The 23,618-nt window shown below is 45.3% G+C and overlaps 1 protein-coding gene across 5 annotated transcripts in view; it reads right to left on the bottom strand.

Annotated features, from left to right (window-relative positions):
* Nucleotides 1-23,618, bottom strand: part of homer2 (homer scaffold protein 2) — a 54,869-nt gene that overhangs the window by 5,093 nt on the left and 26,158 nt on the right. For 3 of the 5 annotated variants that reach the window (XM_059639197.1, XM_048563150.2, XM_048563149.2), the window contains exons 2-6: nucleotides 22,089-22,245; nucleotides 16,465-16,596; nucleotides 13,908-14,000; nucleotides 4,450-4,589; nucleotides 1,602-1,758 (exon numbers count right to left, since the gene is read on the bottom strand). In XM_059639197.1, the coding sequence (XP_059495180.1) occupies nucleotides 1,602-1,758; nucleotides 4,450-4,589; nucleotides 13,908-14,000; nucleotides 16,465-16,566 (492 nt within the window). In that variant the 5' untranslated portion in view covers nucleotides 16,567-16,596; nucleotides 22,089-22,245. The remainder of the gene's footprint in view (nucleotides 1-1,601; nucleotides 1,759-4,449; nucleotides 4,590-13,907; nucleotides 14,001-16,464; nucleotides 16,597-22,088; nucleotides 22,246-23,618) is intronic. The other 2 variants (XM_048563151.2, XM_048563152.2) reach the window with 2 other exon arrangements.

Below are 23,618 nucleotides of genomic sequence, written 5' to 3'. Positions count from 1 at the left end.
CAGAATCAACTGAGGAAGGATCTGCTCATGCATCAACTGTCCAATGACAGAAGAGGGGTTGGGGGTGGGGACAATCATGGAATAAAACCTCCAGGAAAGCCCCAGTTGGAGTTGGGAATTGATATGCGGCAGGAATTTGCACTGAGTTCCCTGAAGGGTAATTACTATCAGCTGCCCCCCTTCCAACCACACTACATCTGAACATCAACTTCACCATCAGATAGAATTATCGAATCATTACAGCATAGGAGGTCAATCAACCCATCATGTCCATGGCTGGCCCTCCTTTGGAGCAATTCACATACTGCCCCAGACCTGCCCATATACCTGCACATTCATCCTCTTTAGATTTTTCAAATGTTTAGAAACTGAAAATGGCATTCTGTCCCTAACATCGGTACCAGCCAAATGACGAGCCACCCAGGCTAGTCCCACTTTCCAGTATTTGGTCTGTAACCCTGCAGGTTATAGCACCTGAGTTGGACATCCAGGCAACTTTGAAATAAGTTGGGGGTTTATGCCTTTCAGGTAGTGAATCCAGACACCACATTTCTCCATCTCCCCTCCAATCCTTCTACCAAATCACTTGAAATCTATGCCCTCCAGGTCACTAATTTCTTTGAGAAGCTAAACAGGTCCTTCCTATCCTCTCTACCCAGGCGCCTTAAATTTCCAACACATCTCCTTCTCTAATGCAATTATATCTTTCAATAATGAGATGACCAAAATTTCATCCAGTGATCAGGTTGTGGCTTAACTGATGACTTCAACATGACCCAGCAGAATCTCCCTGCTCTTACATTTATACTTTGGTGAGTAAAGGAAATCATTTCATGTTCTCTCTTTACCACCTGCTCCATTTCCTTCAGGCTTAGCACTAAAACTAGTTGCAGAAGGTTCTGGAACAGTATGACTGGCAGCTCTGGGTGGTCCTTATGGGTCCAATTTACAGATTTGACTGGGAAACTCCCCATGTAGCTTGGCCACTGTGATTCCAGCTTAAACTTCCAGAAGGTCTTTTTCTCTGAGAACAATTCAAAACTGCAGACAGTTCTCCATTCTTCCTCCATTTAAACCAACAACCCTTCAATGTGACAAAATATCATCATATCTGAAAATGGATTTCCCCCGAGTACCCTGTGGATCTTTCACCTTAGATCTGGGCTCTGTGGTGTTGCTGACACGCCCCCTGTAAGCGGGGGAAACAGAGATTTCCAAACGGTGCTCTGACTGAGGGCCATGAAACGTCTCGATCTGCAGAATCAGCCAAAAAGAGCAGAACTTTTCCAGTTTTGGCCAAGTGAAATTCTTGATCTGTTGTTTCAGACCAAGTGTTGACAGGAAGGAAAGCTCCTTTATCTGGTTCAGATCTACTCTTTATTCTCTTTGAGCAGGATTGCAAGACCACGCACTGCTCCCCACGACCCCCTCCCCCCAACCCCTCTACTCTCGTACACAGCATGGAAATGAATTTTTGATTCCCTTATTGGCTGAGCCAGTGAAACTGATAGATTAGAAGGGAAACTTTGCCGAACAGGAAGAGAACCGAGAATCTCCAACGCATCTCCATCCCCATCATCAGCAAAAGCACGATCACTAACCTTTTGTCGGAGTTTCTCTCCTTCTTCCTTACACGCCAACAGTTGTTTTTTCCAGTGTTCAACATTATTTGTTGATTCCTGCAATGCAATACTGAGTCGAGCATTATTCTCTCCCAAGGTTTGGAGTTCCTGCTCCCATTTCTTTGCAGCAGCAGGTCTAAATGGAGAAAAACATGTCACAATTTCATCTCTTCAATCTCATTTCCTGCAGTCTCAGCATCTGTTATAGCACCCTCAAGACTCAGATCTGAACTAAAACAACGGGAACAGCAAGCCAGGCTTTAAACGTCAGCCATTGTCACCCATAGCCTCAATCCTTGTTTCCAAGCTAAGCTCCCAGTGGACCCGACCCAGTATTACACAGCAAACCATGTACACGCTGCATCCACTTTATCTGTATGATTCCCTCTGTGTAATAAGGCCAGTGGATCCTCAATTAGATCATCAAAGGATCAGGTCTACAGCTGTCCACATCGCAGTTTCTCCTTGGGCCTAGGGCACAGTCTAGGCAGCAGAGGAGCTCTGATGCCTGAGACAGACCACTCAGGGCCTGGGTCACTACAATGGACAGTTTGGATAATTAACATGGAGGCAGATTCACAACAGCCAAATGCTCAGTACAGAGATTCAAGGCGCTTTGAGTCAATGAAGTCTGACATATTCATGAAAATGATTGGGTGCTATTGAACTTAAAGTGTTTGATCTTCAATGTCTGATTGGATCTGAATCCAGAGTGATCTATGATAAGACAAGCGTAGATGGGACGGGAAAATGGAGCAGGCGACAAAGAGTGTTCCAACTTTCCTTCTTCAAAAATGGGACTAGGGATAACCCCAGAAATGACAGGCCAGTTACTTCAGTGGTGGGCAAATTATTGGAAAGGGCTCTGAGACATAGGATTTGTGATCACTTGGAAAGGCACAGTGTGATTTGTGATAGTCAGCATGGATTTGTGAGGGGTACATCATGCCTCACAAGCCTTACTGAATTGTTTGAAGAGGTGACCAAACACGTGGATGAAGGTAGAGCACTGGATGTGGTACACATGGATTTAAATAAGGCGTTTGAGAAGGTTTCCCGTGGTAGACTCATGCAGAAAGTAAGCAAGCATGGGATAGGGGGAAATGTGGCAGACTGGATTCAGAATTGGCTGACCCTTACAAGACAAAGGGTGGTAGTGGATGGAAAATATTCAACCTGATGCTCAGCTACGACTGGTGTACCACAAGGATCTGTTCTGAGTCCTCTTCTATTTATGATTTTTGTAAATGATTTGGATGAAGGAGTGGAAGGGTGGATTAGTAAGTTCACGGACGATACGAAGGTGGGTCGAGTTGTGGACAGCACGGAGGGCTGTTCTAGGTTACAGAGGGACATTGATAGGATGCAGAGCTGGGCTGAGAAGTGGCAGATTGAGTTTAACCCTGAAAAGTGTGAGGTGATTCATTTTGGAAGGACATACTTGAAAGCAGAATACAGGGTTAACAGAAAGATTCCTGGCAGTGTGGAGGAGCACAGCGATCTTGGGGCTCATGTCCACAGTTCCCTGAAAGCTGCCACCCAGGTGGATAGAGTTGTTAAGAAGGTGTATGGTTTGTTACTTTCATTAATAGAGGGATTGAGTTCAAGAGCTGTGAAGTTATGCTCTAGCTATACAAAAGCCTGGTGTGGCCACATCTGGAATATTGTGTCCAGTTCTGGTCACCTCAGTACAGGAAAGATGTGGAAGCATTAGAAAACATGCAGTGGAGATTTACCAGGATGTTGCCTGGAATGGAGGGAAAGTCTTATGAGGAAAGGCTGAGAGAGCTAGGGCTTTTCCCTTTAGAACAACGAAGGATGAGAGGTGACCTGACAGATGTGTGCAAAATAATCAGAGGTATAGATAGAGTAGACAGCCAGAGACTTTTTCCTAGGGTGGAGGTAGCTATTACGAGGGGGCATAGTTTTAAAGTGAAAGGAGGCAGATATAGGGGAGATGTCAGAGATAGGTTCTCTACTCAGAGAGCAGTTGGGGCATGGAATGCATTGCCTGAGAGGGTAGTGTTGTCGGCCTCATTAGGGGCATTTAAATGGCTATTAGATAGGCATATGGATGATAGTATAAGGTGGGGGTGGAGGTTAGATAGACCTTAGGATTAGGGTAAAAGTTTGGCATAGCATTATGGGCCAAAGGGCCTGTACTGTTCTACATTCTTTGTTCTATTTGTACTCAGGCAGGTTAAGGATTAGAATGAATATTTCTGAAATTCTCTGCAAATGCTGGTGATTCAAAGGACATTTATGCACAAGCTCCAGGAAGAAACAGCTGCTTTATTTAGAAGAAAATAAATAGCAAAGTCTGAAACTGTTGAAAGGTCATTGACCTGAAACATTAAACTCTGCTTCTCTCCACGGATGTTGCAGACCTGCTGAGTATGATCAGCAATTTCTGTTCTTATGTCAGATTTTCAGCAGTTTCTAGTTTTGTTTTTCACAAGGCCAGAGGGTTTATTGGAAGATTATTGTTGGGAGTGATATGGTGATGGTAAAAACTCTCAATGAGTTTCTCGATGATTGTCACAAGTGTACTTGAGGATTGATTATTGAGGCCCTTCCACGATAATCAGGGAGAAATCAGCAAGAAGTCTTTGTGCGATCGGAATGGGAACAAATCACTGAATGGGATTTCCAGAATGAAGCAGAGGATCAAAGATCTATAAAGAGTAGATCATGTAATCTCCACCAGCAGTCTCAGCCCAGCAGTACCTGGGTGTGTAATTACTGTGCACCCTGTGCTGCAGACATGTGCAGGCCTGGATGATCCCCTGTCATTCACTCTCCTGTTTTATGGAGCAATTCATCTTACCCTTGAGTTGAGACTAATTTGATCCGGTCATTGTCATTCTTCAGGAGGCTTTCAATCGGAGGAGGACGAGTTGCTTTCTCATCGTCAGTTCCATTTACACTTGATGCTTGTGGAGAAGATGGGGTTTCATGGCTGGATTCCTAAATTGGTTCAGAAAGAAGTTAGACGGAGAAATTCAGGAACAGATGCAGTCCTTAAACTTTGAGCCTGACAAAAACAGGATGCAGAATTTAAAATATATTTGGTCCAACTGAGCTGTCATGGGTTTATGCTCCACATCAGTCTCATCCAAACATTCTTAAAACTTAGAAATGTACAATACAGGAGCAGGAGTAGGCCATTCAGCCCCTCTAGCTTTCTGTGCTATTCAATATGATCATGATTGATCATCCAACTCCTGTTGCTGCTTTCTCCCCATACCCTTTGAACCCTTTTGCCATAAGAACTATATCTGACTCCTTCGAAAACATTCAATATTTTGGCCTCAACTGCTTTCTGTGACAGAGAATTTTACAGGCTCGTGCTCTCTGGTTGAAGACATTTCTCCTCATCTCGGTCCTAAATGGTTTCCCCCCTATATCCTTATAACGTGACTCCTGGGTCTAGACTCCCCAGTCATCAGGGACATCCTTCCTGTGGTTAGTTCTAGTCCTGTTAGAAAATTCTAAGTTTCTATGAGATCCTCCCTCATTCTTCTGAACTCCAGTGAATATAGTCCTAACTGATCTAGTCTTTCCTCATACGTCAGTTCTGCCATGCCAGAAATTAATCAGGTAAACCTTCACCACACTCCCTCTGTAGCAAGAACATCAAAATTCCACATAATACTCCAGTTTGGTCTCGCCAAGGCACTATTCAGTTGCAGCAAGGCATTCCTCTCATGTGCTCAAATCCTTTCACAAAGGTCAACTTGCCCGTTTGGCTTCCTCACCAGCTGCTGCCCCGAATCCTACTTTCAGTGACAGGTGTACAAGGACACCCAGGTCTTGTTGCAGCTGCCCCTTTCCCAATCTCTCACCATTCAGATAATTACCTGCTTTCCTGTTGCTCCTACCAAAACAGCTACCTCACATTTAGCTTCATCTCATCTCATCAGCTTATGCCCCAAATCTTTTCAAGCTGTTTGATTGGAAGTCCATCCAGCACCTTCGACATTCTCTCCCTCAACCACTGATGCTCAGTAGCAGACATGTATACCACGTACAAGATGCACATTTGCAACTAACCAAGGATCATTCAACTGGACCAAACTCATAGCCTCTATCGTCTACAAGTACAAGAGCAGCAGATACATGGGAATACCACTCCCTGGATGCTTCTTTCGAAGCCACTCACTATCCTGACTAGGAAATATATAACTGTTCCTTCAGTGTCACTGGGTCAAAATTCTGCAAATCCCTCCCTGATGGCATTGTGAATCTACACCACAAGGACTGCACCAGTTCAAGAAATTAGCTCATCACCACCTTTTCTAGATGCCAAGTGACAGCCAGGTCACAGAGAAAGGATCATTCAAAGGAACAAGAAGCTCTGACTGAGAACCTGATCCCAGAACTCGGCAATGCATGACGTCTTGAAGCATTCCTAGAGCTTCTCTCTGATCAGTTGTATCCTCTCTTTCTGTGTCTATCCAGTCCTTTCTCATCCCTCAAACCCTCCAGCCCGTGTGGAGAGAGTACGTGTGTGTGGAGAGAGAGAGGTCCACAGAATTATGAGGCATCGAAAGGTGGGTAGTCAGAGAGTTTTTCCCAGGGTTGAAGTTTCAATTACAAGGGAGCACAGGTTGAAGGTCAGAGGGGGAAATTTTAAGGGAGATGTGTGAGGGATGTTTTTCACACAGGTGGTAGCAGCCTGGAAAGCACTACCAGAGGAGATGGTGGAAGCGGTAACACTGAAGACATTTAAGAGGCACCTAGACAGGTACATGAATAGGGAGGGATTCAGATCGAAAAATGGCAGGTTTGTTTTTACATTAATTTGGGCATGATGGTCAGCACAGTGCTGAAAGGCCTGTTCCTGTGCTGTACTGTTTTGTGTGTGTGTGTGTGTGTGTGTGTGTGTGTGTGTGTGTGTGTGTGTGGTCACTTGTAGTGCAACATGAACCTAGGATCCTGGTTGAGATTGTCTTCATGGGGACTGAACCTGGCTATCAGCCTCTTCTCGGTGACTCTGCGTTGTTGTGTATCCCAAAGTCCACATTGGAGGACGCTTACCCAAAGTCTGAGGCTGAATATCCCCGACCGCTGAAATGTATCCGCCTCCTTCAACAAACCCCCACCCCGCCCCACAATACGTACACAGACACACACACACACAGACACACACACACACACTCTCTCTCTCTCTCTCTCTCTCTCCCGCCACACACACACTCTCTCTCTCTCTCTCTCTCTCTCTCCCACCACAAACTCTCTCTCTCTCTCTCCCCACACACACTCTCTCTCTCTCCCCACACACACACACACTCTCTCTCTCTCCACACACACACACACTCTCTCTCCATACACACACTCTCTCTCTCTCCACACACACACACACACACACTCTCGCTCTCTCTCCACACACACTCTTGCTCTTTCTCTCTCTCTCCCCACACACTCTCTCTCTCTCTCCACACACACACTCTCTCTCTCTCTCTCTCTCCACACACACACTCTCTCTCTCTCTCCCCACACACACACTCTCTCTCTCTCTCCCCACACACACACTCTCTCTCTCTCTCCCCACACACTCTCTCTCTCTCTCTCTCCCCACACACTCTCTCTCTCTCTCCCCACACACACTCACACTCTCTCTCCCCACACACACTCACACTCTCTCTCCCCACACACACTCACACTCTCTCTCTCCACACACACACACACTCTCTCTCCATACACACACTCTCTCTCTCTCTCTCTCTCCACACACACACACACACACTCTCGCTCTCTCTCCACACACACTCTTGCTCTTTCTCTCTCTCTCCCCACACACTCTCTCTCTCCACACACACACTCTCTCTCTCTCTCTCTCCACACACACACTCTCTCTCTCTCCCCACACACTCTCTCTCTCTCTCTCTCTCCCCACACACTCTCTCTCTCTCTCTCCCCACACACTCTCTCTCTCTCTCTCTCCCCACACACTCTCTCTCTCTCTCCCCACACACACTCTCTCTCTCTCTCTCTCCCCACACACACTCTCTCTCTCTCTCTCTCCCCACACACTCTCTCTCTCTCTCTCTCTCCCCACACACTCTCTCTCTCTCTCTCTCCCCACACACTCTCTCTCTCTCTCTCCCCACACACTCTCTCTCTCTCTCTCTCTCCCCACACACTCTCTCTCTCTCTCTCTCCCCACACACACTCTCTCTCTCTCTCTCCCCACACACTCTCTCTCTCTCTCTCTCTCTCTCCCCACACACTCTCTCTCTCTCTCTCTCTCTCCCCACACACACTCTCTCTCTCTCTCCCCACACACTCTCTCTCTCTCTCTCCCCACACACTGTCTCTCTCTCTCTCCCCCCACACACTCTCTCTCTCTCTCTCTCCCCACACACTCTCTCTCTCTCTCTCTCTCCACACACACTCTCTCTCTCTCTCTCTCTCTCTCTCTCTCTCTCTCTCTCCACACACACACACACACACACACACACACACACACACACACACACACACACACACACACACACACACACACGTAAAGCTGTTGGGTGAATCTGTATTTGCAGATACATTCTATTTTGTTCAAAAAGCCCACAATTTCTAGAACAAGTCAATGTGGTGTTTTATAAATTCCTACTTTAGAAAGCACACTCCTGTGTTCATCCAGTTCTACACCTTGTTATCTCTATTCAAGAACAGCTTGTTCCCCACTGTTATCGGACTGTAGCTGTAACACCATATTCTACATTGTATTACCCTGATATTCTTATGTAAGGTGTGACTTTTTGGATAATACACAAAACAATACTTTTCACTGTATCTCAGTACGTGACAATAATTAATCAAATCAAATCTCTGAAATTTGTGTTTATATTTAGTCATTAAATCTTGGAGTCATACAGCATAAAAACAGACCCTTCAGTCCCAAATTGTCCACACCAACCAAGCATCCCAATCTGGCATAGCCCTCTTTACAAACTTTGGCCCATATATCTCCAAACCCTTCTGATTCATATACCAATCCAGATGCCTTTTAAACATTGTCATTGTACCAGCCCGCACCACTTCCTTTGGGAAGTCATTCCATACACACATCACCTGCTGTGTGAAAAAGTTACCCCTTGAGTTCTTTTTACAACTTTCCCCCCTCACCCTAAATCTATGCCCTCCAGTTTTGGGCTCCACACCCTGGGAAAAAGACCTTGGCTATTCACCATATCCCTGCTCCTCATTATTTTATAAACCTCTATAAGGGTATCACTGACTTCTGACACTTCTACATCTCTGTGATGTGCAAATCAAGGGCCTCAGCTCCCCTGCCTCCTCCTTACATAGTATTCTTGATCATGTCAAACAACCAGAACTCCTTAACTCTGTCAAGTATGGGAATTTGGTTTGTAAATTATATAACAGTAATTATCTATGCAAAGTTTTAAGGTTGGACTTACAGTCCTAACAAATTAATATTGAGTCACAAGGATCTCTTGAAAAACAACCCACCTCCCACCCACAGCCTTCAACCTCATCATCCCCCAAATCAGCACCACCCGTTTCTATCTCTTTCCCAAAATCCACAAACCTGACTGCCCTGGGTCAACCTATTGTCTCTGCCTGCTCCTGCCCACCAAACTTATCTCGAATTATCTCAACTCCATTTTCTCCCCCTTGGTCCAGGAACTCCCTACCTACGTCCAAGACACCACCCATGCCTTTCACCTCCTCCAAAACTTCCAATTTCCCTGGTCCTTAACACCTCATCTTTACCATGGACGTCCAGTCCCTATACACTTATATTCCCCATGCGAACGCCTAAAGGCCCTCTGTTTCTTCCTGTCCCGCAGGCCCGACCAGTCCCCCTCTACTGACACCCTCATCCGCTTAGCTGAACTTGTCCTCACCTTCAACAGCTTATCTTTCAATTCCTCCCACTTCCTCCGGAAAAAGGGGGATGGCCATGGGTACCCGCATGGGCCCAAGCTATGCCTGCCTCTTTGTAGGTTACGTGGAACAATCCTTCTTCCACACCTACACTGGCCCCAAACCCCACCTCTTCCTCCGTTACATTGATGACTGTATTGGTGCTGCGTCGTGCTCCTAGGAGGAGCTCAAACAGTTCATCCATTTCACCAACATCTTCCACCCCAACCTCAAGTTCACCTGGACCATCTTTAATACCTCTCTCTCCTCCTGGACCTCTCTGTTTCCATCTCTGGCAACCACCTGGAATCCGATATCCCTTTCAAGCCTACAGCTACCCTACATTCACCTCCTCTCACTCACCTTCCTGCAAAAAATGCCATCCCCTATTCCCAATTCCTTCGCCTCCGCCGCATCTGCTCCTGAGGTGAGACATTCTACTCCCAGACATCCGAGATGTCCTCTTTTTTCAAGAACCACAACTTCCCCTCCACAGTGGTCAAAAATGCCCTCAACCATGTCTCTTGCATTTCCCACAGCACATCCCCACACCCGCGACCCGCAACAACAACCAAAACAGAATCCCCCTCATCCTCACATACCAGTCAAACAACCTCTGGATCCAACATATCATCCTCCGACACTTCTGTCATCGCAATCTGACCCCAACACCAAAGGCATTTTTCCCACCCCACCCTTAGCTGCTTTCCAGAGGGACCACCTTCTCCGTGACTCCCTTGTCTGCTCCACACTCCCCTCCAGCCCCACCACACCTGGCACTTTTCCCTGCAACCACAGGAAGTGCGACACCTGCCCTTACACCTCACCCCTCACCCCCATCCCAGGCCCCAGGAAAACTTTCCATATCAAACAGATGTTCACCTGCACATCTGCTAATGTGTTATACTGTATCCGCTGTTCCCGATGTGGCCTCCACCCACATCAGAGAAACCAAGCGGAGGCTTGGGGTAACAAAGTGTTGAAGTGGACGAACACAGCAGGCCAAGCAGCATCTTAGGAGCACAACCCCGCTTTGCAGAACTGCTACACTCAGTTCGCGACAAATGACTGCACCTCCCAGTCACGAACCATTTCAACTCTCCCTCCCACTCTTTGGACGACATGTCCATCCTGGGCCTTCTGTAGTGCCACAATGACGCCACCCGAAGGTTGCAGGAACAGCAACTCATATTTCACTTGAGAACCCTGAAACCCAATGGTATCAATGTGGATTTCACAAGCTTCAAAATCTCCCCTTCCCCGATCGCATTCCAAAACCAGCCCAGCTCATCCCTGCCTCCCTAACCTGTTCTTCCCCCCATCTATCCCCTCCTCCCACCTCAAGCCCCACCCCCATCTCCTACCTACTAGCCTCATCCCGCCCCCCTTGACCTGTCCATCCTCCTGGGACTGGCCTATCCCCTCCCTGAACCCACCTACACTCACCTTTACTGGCTCCACCCCCGCCTCTTTGGCCTGTTTGTCTCCTCTCCACCTATCTTCTCCTCTAACCGTCTTCTATCCACCTCCCCCTCTTTCCATATTTATTTCAGAACCCCCTTCCCCGACCCCATTTCTGAATAAGGGTCTAGACCCGAAACGTCAGCTTTCCTGTTCCTCTGATGCTACTTGGCCTCCTGTGTTCATCCAGCTCTACACCTTGTTATCTCATATTATAAAGATGGTGGTGTTGGACATCTTAAAATGCTTAAAGGTAGGTAAATCCTTGGGATCTGATCAGGTATACCACAGAACACTGTGGGAATAGACAACAGACAATAGGTGCTGGAGTAGGCCATTCGGCCCTTCGAGCCAGCACCATCATTCATTAAGATCATGGCTGATCATCCACAATCAGTATCCTGTTCCTGCCTTATCCCCATAGCCCTTGATTCCACTATCTTTAAGAGCTCTGTCCATCTCTTTCTTGAAAGTATCCAGAGACTTGGCCTCCACTGCCTTCAGGGGCAGAGCATTCCATTTATCCACCACTCTCTGGGTGAAAAAGTTTCTCCTCAACTCTGTTCTAAATGGCCTACCCCTTATTTTTAAACTGTGTCCTCTGGTTCTGGATTCACCCATCAGCGGAAACATGCTTCCTGCCTCCACAGTGGCCAATCCTTTAATTATCTTGTACGTCTCAATCAGATCCCCTCTCATCCTTCTAAACTCAAGTGTATACAAGCCCAGTTGCTCCAATCTTTCAACATATGATAGTCCCGCCATTCCGGGGACTGACCTCGTGAACCTACGCTGCACTCCCTCAATAGCAAGAATATCCTCCCTCAAATTTGGAGACCAAAACTGCACACAATACTCCAGGTGCAGTCTCACCAGGGCCCTGTACAGCTGCAGAAGGACCTCTTTGCTCCTGTACTCAATTCCTCTAGGGTAGATAGGATAGGGAAGCTGGGGAAGCGATTGCTGGGCCCCTTGCTGAGATATTTGTTTCATCAACAGGCACAGGTGAGGTGCTGGAAGACTGGAGATTGCCTAATGTGGTGCTACTATTTAAGAAAGGCAATAAAGGAAAAGCCAGGGGACTACAGACTGGTGAGCCTGACATTCGCGGTGAGCAAATTGTTAGATGGAATCCTGAGAGACAGGATTTACATATAGTTGGAAAGGCCAGGACTGATTACGGATAGTAAACATGGCTTTGTGTGTGGTAAATCATGTCTCACTAACTTGATTAAGTTTTTAGAAGAAGTAATGAAGAGGATTGATGAGGGCAGAGCAGTGGATGTGATCTATATGGACTTCAGTAAGGTGTTCAACAAGGTCCCTCATAGTAGAATGGTTAGCAAGGTTAGATCACATGGGATACAGGGAGAACTAGCCAATTGGATACAGAACTGGCTTGAAGGTAGAAGACAGAGGGTGGAGGAGGAGGGGTGCTTTTCAAACTGGAGGCCTGTGACCAGCAGTGTGCCAAGAGGATCGGTCCACTGTTTTTTGTCATTTTGTATGAAATGATTTGGATATGAACGTCGGAGGTATGGTTAGTAAGTTTACAGATGACACCAAAATTAGAGGTGTAATGGACAGTGAAGATGGTTACCTCAGAGTACAACGGAATCTTGATCAGATCGACAATGGGCCAATGGGCCAAGGAGTGGCAGATGGAGTTTAATTTAGATAAATGTGAGGTGCTGCATTTTGAAAAGGCAAATCAGGGCAGAACTTATGCACTCAATGGTAGGTCCTGGGGAGTGTTGCTGAACAGGAGGATAGGTTCATGATTCCTTGAAAGTGGAATCACAGGTAGATAGGATAGTGAAGAAAGCATTTGGTATGCTTGCCTTTATCAGTCAGTACATTGAGTATAGGAGTGGGAAGTCATGTTGTGACTGTTTAGGACATAGGTTAGGTCACTTTTCGAATGCTGTGTTCAATTCTGGCCTCCCTGTTATAGGAAAGATGTTGTGAAATTTGAAAGGATTCAGAAAAGGTTTACAAGGATTTTGCCAGCGTTGGAGGGTTTGAGCTACAGGGAGAGGCTGAGGCTATGTTCCCATGGAATGCTGGGGGCTAAACTTGTAGAAGTTTATAAAATCATGAGGAGCATAGATAGGGTGAAAAACCATGATCTTTTCTCCAGGGTAAAATGAGTCTAAAACTGGAGGGCAAAGGCTTAAGGTGAGAGAGGAAACATTTAAAAGGTACCTCGGGGCAATGTTTTCATGCAGACAATGTGTACGGAACGAGCTGCCACTGGAGGTAGTGGAGGCTGGTATAATTACAACATTTAAAAGGCACTTGGATGGGTATATGAATGGGAAGGGTTTAGAGGGATATGGGCCAAATGCTGGCAAAATTGGGCTAGATTAATTTGGGATATTTGGTCAACATGGACAAGTTGGACATGCTGTACAGCTCTATGACTATGACTAAGAGACATGGGGGAACTACCCACCAATTACTGCCCTGCTCTCCTGTGACATCTCACTTTGATTTTGTTGAATCAGATTCCCTCCCCTGGTCTGTCTGCTTCTGGGACCTCTGTGTTCACTGCTCGATCACTGCTACTACGACTTTCAACTCCCATACAGCTCCCCCTCCCCCAGGTCTATCTGCTTCTGCGACCTCTCCATTCTCACTGCTTCATCAACCTCACTTTCCAATCCCAAGCCCCACACAATGTCAGTGCCTGTATAAGATACACAACAAGTTAGCAATAATTAACTTCCTGTTAGCCTGAGCAGTGACCACACATCCCTGCAGATCAAATTTTCGGGAAATTTTCATTCTTATTTGGACATAAGCATCTTGGCTGGGCCAGCACTTGTTACCCAATCACCCTGGTGAAAGGGGAGCAGTCTGTGTGGTGTCAGGACAGCCATGAGCTGTAAGTGTGAGAATGCCAGGGTTTGGACCAGGGCAGAAAATACTTACACGAGAATGATTACTTGATGTTTCTGTTTTCTCCTGAGAACGATCTCTTGCCAGTTTTGCCGCCTCCTTAACTTCCTGAAATTTCTCTGCAAACTGCAATATATTAAATCTTATAGTAAATCTAGGGTGTTTGGGATTGAGTAATATTTAAACAATGACTACAGTGTATCACAGACAACTAAACTCAGCAAAAGCTTCAGATTCTATCACGGTGATTGTATGACCAATGAACCAATCCCAGTCACAACTAAACCTTTTCATCACATCCATTCTTTTTACACATCCCATTGAACCCATTTAATCTGTAACTTGGGGATTTTCAGTCTTGAAAACATTTACTGACCACTTAAGCCTTTCTGCTTTTCTAAAGCAATCTGAATTCTTTATCCCCAGGCCTTCACAAATACTAAAAGCACTTCCATAACCACAATTTCAACTCTTCCCTGGCCATGGGAGAGGTGCTGGAGGACTGGAGCACAGCCACTGTGGTATCGTTTTTCAAGAAGCGAGTAAGGGATAAACCAGGAAACTATAGACCAGTGAGTCTACACTCAATGGTGGGGAAACTATCAGAACCAATTCTGCCCTTGGAAAGGCAAGGGATTAATCAAGAATACTCAGCATGGTCTTTTTTTTTAAGGAGCGGCCATGTCTGACTGACTTGATTCAATTTTTTGAAGAGAAAACCAGGTATGTAGATGAGGGCAATGTATATGAAGTAATCTACTTGGACTTCAGCAAAGCTTTTGACCTGTTTAGGAAGACTGATGGCAAAGGTTGAGAGCCCATGGGATCCAAGGGAGTTTGGCTAATTGGACCCAGGAAGGGCTGAGTGGCAGGAACTGGATGGTGATGATCAAGGGGTGTTTTTGTGACTGGAATTCTGTGCCCAGTTGAGTCCCACAGGTATCAGTGTTGGGGCCCTTGCTGTTTGTGGTATATATAAACAATTTAGACTTGAATGTAGGAGGGTTGTTCAGTAAGTTTTCAGATGATATGAATATTGTTTGGCTGGTAACTAGTGAGGAGGATAATCTTAGACTACAGGAGGATATAGACAGGCCGGTCTGATGGGCTGATCAATCCGGATAAATGTGAGGTGATGCATTTGGGAAGGTGAAACAAGGCAAGGGAATGCATGATGAATAGTAGGTTCCTGGGAAGCACTGGGGATCAGAGTGTAAATGACAGCCAGTCCCTTAATATATTAGGACAGGTAGATAAAGTGGTTAAGGTGACACATAGGATACATGCCTTTATAGTCGAGGCAAACAAATTACGCAGGAGCTGTGTAAAACACCGCTTACGCCACACCTAGAGTAGTGGGTGCAGTTCTGGAATCCACATTACAGGAGGGATGTGAAAGCACTGGAAAGGGTGCAGAAGAAATTTACCTGGGCATTGCCTGGGCTGGAGAGTTTCATTTATGAAGAGAAATTGGCCAGACTTGGGACTGATTTCCTCACAACAGAGGAGATTGAGAAGGAATATGATTGAGATGTGTAAAGGGAGGGCAGAGACAGGGTAAACAGCAAGCAACAAGGGGAAATCCTTAGTTGAGTGATCAATGACCAAGGGACAAAGATTTAAGGTAAGGGGCAGAAGGTTTAAAGGAGATGTGAGGAGAAACCTTCTCACCCAGAGGGTGGTGGGAATTTGGAACTGACTGCCCATAAGAAACTCTTATCACAACGAAAAAGTATTTAGATGCAGACTTGTGAAGCCAAGGCAATGGGCCAAGTGCTGAGAAATGGAATTAGAATAGTCGAGTGGCTGTTTTTGACCAGTGAAAATGCGATGGACCAGAGGGCCTTTTTCTGCGCTGTAGATATCTGTGAGTCTATGGCAACCAGCTAGATATCCTATCAGTTACAACTTGTGCTGTCTCTCTTTCTCTCACATACAGCACTATTACCTACAGTAATCAGGGAAAATCCGGAGGTGAAAAACAGGGCTTACCCTAATCCCTGCCCAATTTTGCAGCCTCTTGTGCCTATTCCATACTCTGTGTTCCATACTCTGCGTAAAGGCATCACTGACCAGGACCTGGTTCCAGATTTCGTGGCAATCCCTAGGTGCCTGGGAATAAACTCCCACTCGGAAAGTTCTCATGCTTCCAATGTCCCCAGCTCCAGCTCTCTAATGCTTTTTGAAAGTTATTTTGCTGCTATGTTACAAGCTGCTGTGTGTGAAGGGAACTCTCCAGTGAAATCAGTCAGGAATTTGATCAGAGAGATGAGGCTGGGAATGATGGGATTTCTCTCAAACTACAATGTCTCACTAATTACAGAGACATCAAGAAAACTATCTCAGCCAACCTTACCTTCAGGCCACTATCCTCACACTTAACCCTCCCTCCACCACCTTCCTTCATACTAACACCAATCTGCCCTCACTTCCACTCACCAGATACCCTTCACCATCCCATCTATTCTGTACTGAGGCATCTTTACCTCCTCACTTCCTCCTGCACCCCATCTTTACCCTCCATCCCTCACACTACTCCACCCCATCGCCTCACCCTCTCTCGCTTCTCCCTCCCCATTCAGATTCCTACCTTGGTTAATTGCTGCTCAGAGGAGAATCCCAGCCCGAAGACAGTGTTAGCTCGGCTGTCTGCCCACTGCCCAAACTTCTGTGATGTTTTTGTGAAGGTCATGTTCGGGGTGACAGTGCTGTTTATAATTACCTGGCAGAGCGGTACAGAGAAAATCTTAAGTTTTAAAACTTCAGAACAAAACAAAAGAAAACAATTACAAGTTGTTTCTCTGCTCTCATTCCTTCACATTGCATTTCTTACCTCAGTGCCAGTTTCCAGATTACCAGGTTACTGTCACCATGTTCCAATTTACCAACTCCAGATTACCAGGCAATGCCAGTGTCAGTCTCAACAATGTCCTTCCCTGCCTCTCAGTTAGTAGTTTTCATTCTACCCCCATCAGGATTCAGGCCCAAGAATCCAAACAAAGAAAAGAAACATCAATTTATGCAACATCAGGAGACCGTGTGATTGGTTGGACAACAGTTCAAATGGAAATGCAACAAGACCAGCTAACTGTCAATCTTATTTAGCTGGTTAAGCTCAGACCATGCAAGTAGGGACTGATTGGTCAGAATGTTGCCATGGAGAAAGCAGTAAAGATCTATCGTCACCATACACACTCTCTCAATGAAAAAGGCTAGACAATTTCTTTTGCCTACAAAGAACAGGGCCCTGTGTGTGAGAATCTGTAACTCCTCACACACACAAATGCACCATGCTGCAAGTCTGACTGACAATCATAGCTTGGTTTCCAGAGCACAGGCAGGATTATTTAGTAAATGCTGTTCCATATCAGAATCTCATCTAATGTTTGACATAATGTTTGGTAAGGTTTAACAGACACTAGTTTACGGAGTATGGTCACCATGCTGCCTGCTGTGGACAGTCAAAGGGACGTGTTATTTGATTTGGTCTACCAGGTATTGAGACATATGGTCTAGATACCTGGTATCACAGTAGCACTGAAACTCATCAACCACATTATTCATTTGTGTGGGAGGCAAAACATTGTTTTGGTTTGACTGCAGCATCTAATTAGTGGAAGACCTCAAGTGTATGTTTACTACAAAGTAGTAGTGGAGTCAGCTAGCTTCAGTTTTGTTCAAACTTTGAAATATCTTTCTCTTTCAGGGTTCATTTAGGTAAACTGGGCACCACTCAGGACCAGAAACAGTAGCCACAGGATCTTTCATGAGCTTATGATAATTTGCTTGGTATAGTCACCTTATCTCAGTGTCAAGCTTACACAGTGAGCAAACGGGTCTTATTCATGAAGTTATCGCTAAGATTGATCTTTCACATGTGGGACTGTAAGAATCCCAATGTGTGTATTAACCAGTGAAAGTAGACCTTTGGTTGATAGGCCATTGGCAGAGTTCTCAGTTAGTGGAGCTGATTTGATTGTTCTATTTCATTGTTAAATTTCAGCCCAGGCTGGAATTTAACAAGTTGTGATGCAGCTCTGAATTAAAATATCACAAAGGGTAGATAGGTAGAGCTCGTTCCATCAAAGATGAGCCTCTCATGGTAATCAGTGGAGATGTGAGTGAAGAACTTGTCCCAGTGGAGTTCCCACAGCAACACTAGCTATTTGGGTAGACATAATGTTGTCTAAACTGAATCCAGTGGTGTGAGTTGCTAAATTCATGGTGAAAATTTGGTGAAAACAAGTTCAGATCCTGTGGAAGACATCGAGTGTCACGATACACTGTCCAAATGTAGACATCAAGATCAGATTATCAGTTGAGTTTGTCTGTGATTAATTTTCATACGTTGAAAGTAACATACATTCACACAATTGTCTAGCCTTTTTCATTGAGAGAGTGTGTATGGTGACGATAGATCTTTACTGCTTTCTCCATGGCAACATTCTGACCAATCAGTCCCTACTTGCATGGTCTGAGCTTAACCAGCTAAATAAGATTGACAGTTAGCTGGTCTTGTTGCATTTCCATTTGAACTGTTGTCCAACCAATCACACGGTCTCCTGATGTTGCATAAATTGATGTTTCTTTTCTTTGTTTGGATTCTTGGGCCTGAATCCTGATGGGGGTAGAATGAAAACTACTAACTGAGAGGCAGGGAAGGAGATTGTTGAGACTGACTGGTATTGCCTGGTAATCTGGAGTTGGTAAATTGGAAGGCAAAAAGAATCTGTCCATACACTGTACCTTTTAAATTGAGGACAGGGTTATGAGGACTGTCAATCTCTACTGTATTTCCCATGGCAACTGCTGGCCAATCAGAGTCTACCTGCATGGCCTGAGATTCTTCAGCTAACAAGATTGACAGCTCACAGTTTCTGTCACATCGCCACATAAATCACAGTCCAACCAACCAGCAGACTCTTCTCCTGCTGCATAAATTGACGTTCCCTTTCTAAAACAAAAACAGAAATTGCTGGAAAAGCTCAGGAGGTTTGGCAGCATCTGTGGAGAGAAATTAGAGTTAACATATCAGGTTCAGTGACCCTTCCACAGAACAGCCCTTTGTGGTAAAGAGTTCTACAGATTTACCACACTCTGGGAAGAAATTCCTTCTCATCTCTATGCTATCTAGCAACCCCTTACTCTAGGATGATGCCCTCTGGTTGTAGCCTCCTCCACAAGAGTAAACATCCTTTCAACATCTACCATGTCAAGTCCACAAGAATCTTGTGTATTTGAATAAGGTCCCCTCTCATTCTTCTAAGCACAAGTACAGGCCCAAACTACTCAACCTCTCCTCACAAGACAATCTTTCCATACCTAGTATTAGCCTCATGAACCTTCACTGAACTGCTTCCAATACCAGTTGATCTTTCCTTAGATAAGGGGACCAAAACTGTTTCAAGTATTCCAGCTGTGGTCTGGCCACTGCTTTATATAGTTTTAGCAAGACCTCCCCATTTTGATACTCCATTCTCTTTGAAATTAAAGGCCAACATTCCACATACCTTCCCTATTACTCACTGAACTTGCATACTAGCTTTGGTCCCTCTGCAGAAACCTACAGACAGTCTTTCTCCATTTAAATAGCATTCAGCTCCTTTATTTTTCCTGCCAAATTGCATAAGCTAAATTTTTTCACATTATTTTCCATCTGCCAAGTTTTTGTACATTTACTGTCAATATTCCTCTGTCGACTTTGTATCAGCATATCCACGTGCCTCCGCGCCTGGTTTTATGTAACTTGCAAACTTGGTGATCACTTTCCTCATCCGAGTTATTAATACATACTGTAAATAATTGTGGTTGCAGCACTAATCCCAGTGTCCACTAGTTACAGGCTGCTATCCTGAAAATGCTGCCCTTATTCCTCTGTCATCTATTATTTAGGCAATCCTCTATCCATGTTAATGTATTATCCTAACATGGTAGGTAGGCTGTTATTTTATTGAGTGGCTTAATGTGTGGTACACTGTCAAATACCTTCTGAGCAATTGAGGTAAGTGGTTAATGATTTATTTCAATGGTACTCGTTGAGGAGAAATGTTGCCTTGAAAACTGGGTGGGTGGCCACATTGTAGTATTGGATAATTTGAGAGAGATTTGGAACAGTGTTGAATCGAACCTAGTTGCCTGATCCCCAGCTTCATTCACACAGGCATAGTCATTCCACCAATTCTTAAATCTGTCAAGAAAATCCCCACATTCTCCTTTTTCAAGACTGAAAGAACCAAACATGGAGATAACAGATGAAACTAAAATATTAAAAACCAGCCCATGAATTATTAATCAGTTCAGGAGGGCACAGCAAATATGACCTTTCACCTGCAACAGACTGCATGCACTCAGTGAGGGCTTTGTGCTGATTGAGAATGGGACCAATCGGCTGGCCAATGTATGAGGATCCAGACTGTGATCACTGGCCCAGCCGTTGCGTGTTTGTGTGGGAGAGGAGAACCAGCATTTGATAAGCCAACAATAGAATTTAGTGATAATTTCTTATCCTAGTGGCCTGGTAAACATACCCAATAAACTGACTCAACCATTTCGCATCTCCTTCAACACCTTCCTCACCGCTTCCATAGGGGCAGCCACTAATCGACAAATTCCCCTGATCCTGGGAGCAAGCTTTACAGTGAGCAGAGCTACTCAGTCCCCATCTATTTCTGCATAGATGATGTCCTGTGGTCCTCCTACTTAAATCAAACACAATTCACTGAAATTCTGCAGTGTAAAGCCATTTTTAGCTGAAAGATATTACACTCCTCTGTTTGGATGTTAGTGTGTAATGTGAAGTAACCACGGTAACTCAGCAAGAATCAAATTATTTTCAGGCATCCAGCTTTGGCTCAGTTTCTGTTCAGATTAGATCTAAAGTCACTTGCAGCGTGGTGACAGTGCTACAGCAGTGGACTGTCATTCAGCTGCCAGCTGCTTCCAAATCACATTGCTGAGTTTTACACAAACTGCCACCTTTTATTAAACTGGACCAAAGACACTCCAGTTTCACAACCACTACAAAAACCTGCACCTTCCAGCACTCCCTGGGTTTAACCTTCTACGTTCACACTGTCCCCATCACCGTACTGAGTCCCATCCCAGACCCCAATTCCTAATATTCCGGGCACTGGGGACAGGAATTCACTGAACAGGTCAGTAGCTGGGAACAGGATCTAGGATACAGAATCAGCAACTAACGGGACAAGGTAAACCTGGGAAATAAGTGTGGTTGTGGAAGGGGAACAGTAACAAAGAGAGTTCAAATAGATTCAGCAACATCTTCTCCAAGGCAACTTGGAACAGGAAGAAAATTCTGACCTAACAGTGACACTTCCCCCAACCCTGTGACAAACAGAACATTGGAAGGGCTGTAGGTTCGATGGGATTGGAGCTTATGGATTTGGAGTTTCAGAGGTCATATGGGTTGGGGAAGCTTGGAACATGGCTTCAGATCCTACTATGGTTGTTTAAAGTGAATTAATAAATCTAGAACTATCTACCATCTACAAGGCACTAAGCCAGGAGTGTGATGAAATATTATCCACTTGCCTGGATGAGTGTAGCTCCAACAACACTCAAGATGCTCAACGGCATCCAGGACAAAGCAATCCCCATTCATTGGCACCACATCCACAAACAGCCACTCCCTTCACTGCTGATGCTCAGTAGCAGCAGTGTGTACCATCTACAAGATGCACTGCCGAAATTCACCAAGGGTTCTTAGGCAGCACACTCCAAACCCATGGCTACGTCCACCTGGAAGGACAAGGGCAGCAGAAACATGGGAACACCACTCTGTGCATGCACCGCTCTGAATCATTCACCATCCTGATTTGGAAAATTATCCATATTCCTTCACTAGGTCCTTCTGAACAGCACTGTCAGTGTGGCTACAGCAAATAGACTGCAGCAGTTCAAGAAGGTACTGCCTTTTCAAGGACAACAAAGATGGGCTGGAAGCAATGGCCAAGGTACTGAGGCCCACATTCTGTGAAAAGGAATTCACTTCATTCAGAACATTAGTGGGGCTACTCTCACCTGGTGTCATTGACACTGGGATAGTAGATTCTAAGCTCACAGGCTTCAAACTGTTTCTGTTAGAGGTACACATGGCCAGCTGCTCCCCTCCAATAGCCCCTCAGCAATAGCAACAACAACATCACCTCCTCTCCAACGACAATCCCTCACCACTCTGCAATGCCAGCTGCTCACCTTAGCTCCATCCACACTAATGATACGGTAACTGTTCCTTGTCCCATCGTAGAAATAGGACACAGCGAGAGCCTGTTTTCCTGCCGGGACCCAGTTCTTCTTGGTAGCTGGGTCAATCTGGAAGACATGTGCTCTGCTGGTGAAAATCGGTTGTTCTCTGTAATGAAGGAGAGGGAGAGAAGTAGCCATTTAGTTGGTGTTAGTTGAGATGCTGCAGAATGAAGCCGATTACGGAGCACACTTTACAGATTCAGTCTTTTCCCTGGAGATTCTGGTTAGTTTGCTCCAAGGTTCAGACTCAAAATCTTTTCCGACTCAGCATTTAGCTGCAACCTTACTCTATTACTGTATGCACCACGTGACTGAGGCATGACCTCAGAGCAGGTTCTGGTCCCATAAGTGCTCTTATTACCCATCGCTCCACAGCAACTCGACACCATTAACCCAGCAATGGCCTCTGAAAATGACCTGCAGTTGGACAGTCAAACAAGACCCCCACTGGACACCATGTGACTCATCACTCTCACACAAATACATCACTAGTTGCTTCCAGCTGCTGTTTATCTGAAGCCGTTCAGATAAGTAAATAATTCAAATAATGAGTCAGATTATTTTCAATTCTGCACAGCATTAAATATTAACGCATGAGGAAACAGAGAGAGAGAGAGAGGCTGGTGGTCATCACAGGGAGACGCAGTGATTCCAATAAGGAGCTGTGCCCTGGGTAATCAACTTGTACTCAGAGGATCTCAGGGAGCCTGTCCCCCCTGTAATTAAAGGCTAAAGGTGTCTGACAGGGGTCAATAGGCAGAAGGGAGGGAGAAGAGGGATCATGAGGTACAGTACTTGATTATTATTTAACCATTCCCCCACCATACTGGAACTTAGCGTTTCACACCCAGGGGTAGGCCAAACTGTGGCCATATTGAAGACTGGATTGGACTAGATATTGAGGAGCTGGAATTGAAGGGCTATTGATACGGGGGTTGTGGGGAGTGTTGAAGGTGACTGGGACGAGTTGTCTGTGTGGAGAGATGGTGCTGTTGTGGTAATGTCACTGGATGAATAATCCAGAGGCTCTAGCAAATGTTGTGGGGCTATTACCAGAGGTTGAAACCAACAACCTTATCCGTCCCCCAATGAAGCTGCAAATTTAAATTTAATTCATAAATCTAGAACAAAAACCTGAAATGGCCAGTTCCAAAGCAATTAGAGATGGGCAGAAAAAGCTGGGCTTTTCATAGACACCCCTACCCCAGGACGGCATATTGGAAAAATAAACCTGACACGACTGCATGGGTGAGATAGCCTGGATGCCCACCATAGTTATCAAACATGGTGTATCGAATCTAAAAATGAGAGCAGAGAGCAAAATATGGCAACCAGCTGATGCAGCAAAATTCAGGAGCAACGGACAGCTGTAAATTAGCTGTACTGAGCAAAGTTCTGAATTACAACTTAACACCAACCCCTAACCCAGCAGCAAAAATCAGCACGAAGATGCAGTGACTCACGAAAGCAGGAACATTA

This window comes from Stegostoma tigrinum, chromosome 33 (genome assembly GCF_030684315.1).
Source record: "Stegostoma tigrinum isolate sSteTig4 chromosome 33, sSteTig4.hap1, whole genome shotgun sequence".
NCBI classification, from domain to species: Eukaryota; Metazoa; Chordata; class Chondrichthyes; order Orectolobiformes; family Stegostomatidae; genus Stegostoma; species Stegostoma tigrinum.
Note: the sequence above shows the minus strand (reverse complement) of the source record. Positions and strands in the feature narration are given on the sequence as shown.